At 44.8% G+C, this 8,001-nt stretch overlaps 1 protein-coding gene across 1 annotated transcript in view; it reads right to left on the minus strand.

The window, feature by feature from the left end:
* Positions 1-6,370, minus strand: part of AATF (apoptosis antagonizing transcription factor) — a gene marked incomplete at its 5' end in the record, with an annotated part of 32,902 nt that extends 26,532 nt beyond the window's left edge. Inside the window, 3 exons of the mRNA XM_009083498.1 lie at positions 4,377-4,514; positions 5,102-5,554; positions 6,182-6,370. Of these exons, the coding sequence (XP_009081746.1) occupies positions 4,377-4,514; positions 5,102-5,554; positions 6,182-6,370 (780 nt within the window). The remainder of the gene's footprint in view (positions 1-4,376; positions 4,515-5,101; positions 5,555-6,181) is intronic.
* Between the last annotated feature and the right edge of the window lie 1,631 nt (positions 6,371-8,001).

The raw sequence follows: 8,001 nt of genomic DNA on the forward strand, positions 1-8,001 counted from the left end.
TGGCTCTCTTAGCAGCAGCCAAGACACTGCGCTGCAAGCTGAGGCCACAGCCAGGCAGAGCTCAGTGCTGCTGCTCCATTAATCCATTAACAATCCAGGCAGGTTTGGGGATAATGGCCTTGCCAGCACGTGGAGCATTGCATTTGATTTTTTTTTTTTATCTGATTCACTTTATTCAGGTTTATTTTCTTATTGATCACAAACCTTTGTGTAACTTCTCCACAGCTCTGCCAAGTGTAAATAACAGTTAATATTTGCTGTCCCACTTTTGTTCCTTCAGTGAGCAAATCCTCACAGACCCATCCCTGCCTTTTCACCAAAAACACTGCTTTCTCCATTGCTCTTGAAATTACCTGGAGCTTATGCTGAGGAGTAGAAATGTGAGATTCTGCTATTTTCCCTTAATCCACTGATAGATGGAGTCAAAGTCAAAAAAACCAACACAGGCCACAAAAATTCAGCCAAGCTGTTTACATTTCAGGGATCTCCTGAACTCTTGGAAAGTGAAAGTATATACTTATGAAAACACATATACAACTACTTGTCCCTTTAAAGTCCTGCAAGTCTCTTCAGCTTCTTAGAATCATAGAACCATCAAGGCTGGAGGAGACCTTGAAGATCATCAAGTCCTGAACACCCTGACAGGGAAAACATTTCTCCTCACATCCAATCTGACTCTGCCCTGGCTCAGCTCAAGACCTTCTTGCCTTCTGCAAGATTCTCACTGGGTTTCTGTGTGGTTTTAACTCACCTCATCAACTAAAGAAGTGAAAATAACATGATTTAAAAGATGGAATTCTCAGCTCTGTTTGTGGAGTATAAAGTATTAGTCACTGAAGCATCCCCAGCTTAGTATTTTTAACCAGAATTTAAAGAGAAGGCAATTAAAAGAGCAAGGACAGAGTTACCTGCCTGGCCTGGGAAGCCCAGGAAACACAAACAGTTCTCAGCCTCTGTGGATGGAAGGATTTCACTCCCTAAAGCTCTTGTTGTTCCACTGCCCCTAAATACTCGTGGGCTTTTGTCCTTCTATCAAGATTTAACATAACGAGCCCCAAACCTAGGAACCCTTTAATTCCTGACACTGGATGTGACTTCACTGATGTTGCTTCCACCTCTTCTTTGGCTCTTTCTTGCCCTTGAGGTAATTTTTGGTGACGTTTCCATGAGACTCACTTCTAACCTTCCTGCCCCTTTGCAAGCAAACACTGAATGGCAGCCAAGCAATCTGAGCAGATTGCCCCTTTGCAAGCAAACACTGATGTATGAATGGCAGCCAAGCAATCTGAGCAGAGACACAGCAGAGAAACTTGCACCTTGCACTCCCTTTCTATGTAAATAATGCAAGGATCCTGCGGGAACATGCCAGGGATTGGAATTTTTAATTAATGGGTCTCTTTAATGTGCAAATCAGGAGCAGATTGCAAATTCTGACTTGCATTGATTATGAAAAACATTAATTGAACGTGCAAGACCCCAAACAGAGGCAACATCTCAAGCCCTGGACCAGCCTGGAAGATATGGTGCAGGAGAATACAAATGTATCTTGGAGAAACAGCCCATTCCAGGCAGCAGCACTCTGGAATTGGGAGCTGGGGGAGTCCATGTGTGCAGGGCACTACACCTTGGACATCTGTGCTGCACTCAGGGCTCAGCCACTCTGATTTCAGCACCACCAACCATCCAGACTTTGTGTGTGGATGCAAACCAGGAATAAACATGAGCTCCATGACCACAGTTTGGTCTCCAATCTGTATGTAAAAAGGGTGACAGAAAAAAAATCTGGAATATAATTAAAGATCTCAAAAAAAAAAAAAAAAAAAAAAAAAAGAAAGGAAATAAAAAGTAAGACAGTGCAAACAAAGCAATGCTGTCTCTTTAAACAGAAATTCATCCTATATAAATTATGGCCATAAACTTTTCCTGCAGTGCAGCCTAATTAATTCTTGTTCTATACACAAAGGGAAATGCTGGGTGACAAATGGGTGTGAAGCCTGAAAGCTGCCAGGTCTGCAAAACATTTTCTACTTCAATTTATAAGCAATTTTGCAGTAAATCATCTACCAGAACCTGAGATCTCAGGAATCTAAGACTGTCCAGAGCACACTGTAACATTAAAAGTGGAAAAAAAAAATCATAAAAGATTATAAAAATCATAAATTAAACACTTGAGGTTTGTAACCTCCAAGCTCAACATCTGGAAAAGGAGCATGACCTTGGCATTTTCACTTGGATTTGGCTTTAAAAGTGCAAATGGATGGAGCATATCTGTCTGCCTCTTTAAGGCAATTACATTCAAGCCCTTGGGGAATTTCCCCATCACAGGGGTGGCCTAAGTAGGAGATGCCAAAAAGCCAAATAGATGAAGGACCATTTTCCAAAAATAAATAAATAAATAAATAAATCCTTCCTGTGAGCAGAAATTCCATGAGAAGTGGAAGGATTTGGGATAAATTACTGAAAACACACTGGGGCAGCTTTCAAAGAGATGTGAGGGACTTGTCCAGGGCCTCAGAGAGCACTGGGAGCTCAGTGTCTCCTGCCTTCAGCATCCTGCAGCGGATTTTTGGCACCAACTCCTTTGTGCAACGTGAACACCACATTTCCTCCTGCTCAATGAAGATGATGGAAACATGCCAAATTTATTTTGTGGATTTGGAAACAAGTGCTGAGGCTTCCCTGAAAGGAGAGCCTCATCCAGGCCAAAACTGTGTCAATGTCATGATTATCCCAAATCCTGTCCAAGACTGAAGCACATCACGTACAGTGGAACCACCTCAACACTGAGGATTTACTCTGAGGTTTTCCTCTCATCTTCTAATTTTCTCCTGCACAATAATTCTAATTTTTTCTGTCTAGGGAATGGGATTTTTCTTACTGTCTTCACAGATGACATACAGAACACAAACTCAAGTTGTCAAGAGTATCAGAGTGAACTCCTACAACTTTCCTGCCCAGGTTATGAGAAGAAGGTGAGGAGGGAATCACTGAGCAGTTACTAGCAGTGGATTTTCCCTTAGAGCTCTGGACAACTGCAGGATTAACCTCTCTGCTATGCCCTGGACATTATACTCCATGTTCTTGGATGTATTTTGTTTATGGGAAATATCAAAATGTCAACCATTGTTTCTGTTAAAGGTCTCTAATGATATTGCATTTCAGACCTGTAATGAAACATGGAGCTGGTGCAGGCTGTAATGCATCTCATTAAATACATTAATAACGTGTGTTTCCTCAAAGGTCAGTGCAGGATTGTTGGGACTTTGCCTTTTTGTCCTTAATCACTTCATTTAAAGCTGCAGAGCCAACTTGGAAATAGGAAGCCCAGACAAGCTGATCACCTGCCATGCTCTGATCAGGTGTAAGCTACGAGATCACAGCCAAGACTTGCTGTAAGGTCATGTTGGATGAAGTTCCTAAAACAGTTTTAGGATGATTTGTGTCAGTCCAGGCCAAAATTTCTCAGTCACTACACAGTGTGGCTGAAGGGATGGACAAGCAGAGCACACCTGAGGGTGTGTGACACCTCTGCTGTGCAGCACAAGAGGCTGTGGGCACCACCCCAGTGCTGCCTACCAATTGGGGCACGTAAAGCTGCTTGGGATCCTCCATGGGGTGTTCACCTATGGAGCTGAAACTCTGGAATGTGAAGAGATCTCAAAACTGGAGGAAGAAAAAATAGAAGAGAATGGGATGACCAACCTGGCAAGCTTTAAAAGGCTACTGGGCTTATCTTTACTACTCAAAAAATCACTGGAAAAATATCCTATGAAGTTCATAAAGCTCAGCTGGAGCCTGGACATTATTTCATATTGGATAATCTACTACAAATGTCATCAGATCAATGTCATTAATAGTGATCCTTAGAAATCAACAGATGAAGCAGCTCTGAGCTCCAAAGACAATTTAACTGCACAGACCCTCTCCTTTGGGCTACTTTACTCTTGGCTAGGACAAATCTTTGTATTCACTGACCCAGCACAAAACTGGTATGAGGTGTCTCTGGACAAAGCATCCCAACCCTGCACTGAACAGCAAAACAACCAAAGCAATTATTTCTAGGATACAGCATGGAAGTTAAACTTGGTGAGTTAAACAGCAGCAGGACCTGAGCTGAGGCTCAGCAGCATTATGCAAGCAGTGAGAGGCCACCAGCTGAGACCAGTCAGGCACACACAGATGTGGGTGATGGGACATAATGTCTTCAGGATAGGAAAGAGTTTGGGATTCTGTACCTCACTAGTGATTCAGGCAATACAAACCAACAGCCAGTACTACACACACCCCTCACCTTCCCACTAATGCTTCCCCACACAGGCAAAACACACTGTCTGCAGCAGAGTCTGAGCAAAGGAAAAAGGCTGAAGGATTCTTACAGTTCTCCACAGCGTTATCAAACTCCTGTCCACCCTCCTTCCTGAACGTTGGGTAAGTGTCTGGCTGGGGGAGCCTGTTGGCTGTCATGAGAGCCTTCTGCATCTTGATTCTCCCTTCCAGCAGCAGATCACACAGTGCTTCACAACAAAAAGGAAATAAAATAGTTACTCAGCAAGCCAAAGCATTTGGTCCTTGTGAAGGACTTCACAGCCAGATCCTGTCCTGGGGGCTGAATAACTCCTGGCTAGGGAAAAACCTTTGCATGCACTGACCCAGCACAAAACTGGTACCACAAGGTGTCCCTGAACTGATCCCAACTGCAATTCTGGGATCCTCAAAACCAAACCATCCCTTTGCTTTACTGTGTAACAGGACAGTCTGCAAAAGGTTTGATAGTGTAACAGGACAGACAGGAAAAGTGATGTATCAGCATCACTGCAATGCAGGAAGACCTTTTCCCCTGACACCACAAGGATGTTCAGTGCTGGTTCAGTTAAGGCAGTGGATAAACACACCCCTAACCCCCAACAGGGGTTTTTGCAGCAGCAGTGACACCAGCCTGCACAGCAGATTGGCCAGAACATTTGCAAATGACTGGGGGTGCTGCAGCATGCACATGCAATATGCTGACAGCGTGTTCACATGCTGAAGTGGTGCCTGACGTTGGTTTCTACAGTGGCAGCAAGGTGACAGCCCTGTCAAAACAGAGCAAACATGCACGAACCTAGCTGGTTCCTCACAGCTTTTCCCTTCTCTGCTTCTTCAGAGTCTTGTCCTTTGGAGAATGTCATCACTCCTCCGTCATCTTCACTGTCTTTGCTTTCCTTTACATCGCCGTCGTTTTCACTCCCATATTCCTCCTCCTCACTTCCTTCTTCCATGTGGGCATCATCTTCATCCTCATCTTCATCCTCCTCTTCCCCTTCATCTTCATCCTCCCCTTCACTGCTTCCCACATCATCCATCCCCTCTGTAAACTTCTCAAAGTCTGTGATATTTTGGAAGCTGAACTTTGATGTCTTGGCCTTGACAGATGGATCTGCCTCTTCATCATCTTCCAAGTCATCTTCCTGCTCACTGCCAGCACTGCTGGGCCTCCCCTTTGCCTTGGAGCCTATGCTGTCATCCTCTTCTGAACCCTCACTGCCACTGTACCAGTCACCTAGTGCTTCTTCAGCTAATAAACAGAAGAGAAAAAAGTTATTTACTTGCCAACAAAATGCACCACTTCACAGTGTTCATCAGGAATAGCTCAGGTTTGGGTTAATAGAGCTCCAAACTCCATTTCACCTCTGTATGATGTCACTCTTTGTTTGGGCTAAATAAGGTCAGAGATGCAAAAAGATCTCTGCTCACATTTGCTGCAGCCAACAACTAGCAGATCCACAGCTTAGCTTTCCCATCAAACAGTGACATAAGTGACCAAGATGGACAGAATTTCTATCTGCATCTTTAAAATGAGAATCTGTCTAAACTTGCAGACCCTAAGCTATATTGGCTTAAAAATGGGAGCTGTTTCTGTTCATACACACATGATGCTCAGTCAGTGCACCAAACCTCAGTCACACTGTCCTCAACCTGTGGAACTGATCTCATCTTTGGGATTTCCCCTTTCCTCAGGCCAAAAAATACAGCCTGAATTTCAGGAAGGCACTTCAAGATGTCCAACTTAGTTGTACCCATTTATTGCCCTGTAAGAGGGCCCTGAAGTTTGTCAGCTCAGTTCAGATGGCACAGCTCAGTCACATGTTAACATCAAATCTAGGGCAGTCTGGTGAAAAGAAGGAAAAATGAGAATTCTTACCAGATTCTTCTTCAGACAGAGCATCTCCCCAGAGCTCCTTCTGCAAAGCCTTGCGAGATGTAGCTCTTCCACTGTACCTTTGATCAACTTCTAGGAGAGAGGCTGAAACTTTTTTCCTTATATTCCCAACTGGCAAAATGTCATCTGTGGTTTCATCCTCAAATTTGTCAATCACTTTAGCAACTGTAGCTGTGGGGGAAGAAAAAAAAGGGAGAGGTATGTCTAAACTGAACTGAATTCCAGTCTAGAAGCATTACCCATGGGGAACTCCTCATGCTCTACAAAATCACCTGCACAGGTGAGCTGAGGGAACACGGCCTCATGTTTGGCTCTGAGAGGGAGCAAGGGCCTGCCCTGCCTGGTGCAGGAAAGCCTAACACTAATTTCCTGCAAAAAGGGAAATGAAGGCAGAGGAAAAGCCTCACTGCTGGGTGTTGAGCAGATCAGCACCTGTAATGGGATTTAGTTCCAGCCTGGGAACTACTGAGTACAGTAACATTTCAGATGCAACAAAAAAGATAAGACAGCTCCAGGGGTATCTTTCAGAAAACATCCTGTGATTCCACCACAGCCAGAGGTGTTCTCCCACCTGCCAGGTTACCCTCTGCAGGAGGGAGGGAGATGTAATGTTAAATGATCAATATCAATCCCCTCTCAGGACTCTGGTTTGGTACCACTGGGCTCAACCTGCAATGCAGAGATTGATGTTTTTTGACAAACACCCAAAATCTCCTGCTGACTTCTTGGTTTTTGAATGAACATCACCTACATTCACTTTCCTGCCTGCTCTTCATTTTAGAGAGCTCACATGAAGCACTGAAAAGCCTATCCAAGCCCTTCCAAGGGCACAGCCCTTCAGCTGGAGGACCTTGCAAAGCTGAAATGCCTTTACTCACTCGATGCTTACAGATTAAAAAACTCCAACTCAGATGCATTTTGGTCTCTTGCTATAAACATGAGCCACATAAATACCTAAACAGAGAAAATAATTTCCCTGTGGTTATTACCCTACTTCATCCTCATCTTCTCCAGGACACAGAACAGAGCAGTGCAGCCCAGAGCACACATCACAGCGTCCTCCCTCCCCGTTTCCATTCATGTGCAAGACACCCTGGATGCCAAATTACAGGGTTAGCTTTGTTCAAGCAATCGAGCGATCCAAGCGGCTGAACATCGCTGAGTGCTCTTAATGTCTGTTTGGAAATGTTAATGCCTCACATTGAGTGTTTGCTTGAGGCAGGGGAAGGGAAAAAAAACCCAACTCCTGCTCATCACCAAAGCAACAGAATCTGGTCTAAATACAGCCATTCGAGCTGTGAGAGGATGGCAAGATGCTCAGCACCAAGAAACGGCTGGGCAGGAGGGGCAGAGGCAAATCGACCTGTGGGACTCAGGGATCTGGTGGAATTCTCGGTCGTGGCACCACTAGAGGATGAAGTTTTGAACTGAAAAGTTGCAGCTGCCCCAGCCCTGCCAGTGCTCAAAGCCAGGTTGGATGAAGCCTTGAGCAACCTGCTCTGGTGGGAGGTGTCCCTGCCCAGGGCAGGGATTAGGACGAGATGATCTCTAAGCTCCATTCCAACCCCTTCACATACAACGATCCTATAAAGTGAAGGAAAGGTCTAGAACCAGTCTGGCGATTCATCAGATGAGCCCAACACCTCCTACTCCTGGGGACAGGTGTTTCAAATATCACAGCTAATGAGAGCTTGATTTAAAACAGCTGCTGATAACTGGCTGCTAATAAGCACCAAACAGAACCTGCTGCAGGGCTTGACGTGCTAAGCAGATCACCTGTGCCCCCTCCAGCCTCCTGCCCA

This window comes from Acanthisitta chloris, unplaced genomic scaffold (genome assembly GCF_000695815.1).
Source record: "Acanthisitta chloris isolate BGI_N310 unplaced genomic scaffold, ASM69581v1 scaffold11671, whole genome shotgun sequence".
In the NCBI taxonomy this organism is placed as follows: Eukaryota; Metazoa; Chordata; class Aves; order Passeriformes; family Acanthisittidae; genus Acanthisitta; species Acanthisitta chloris.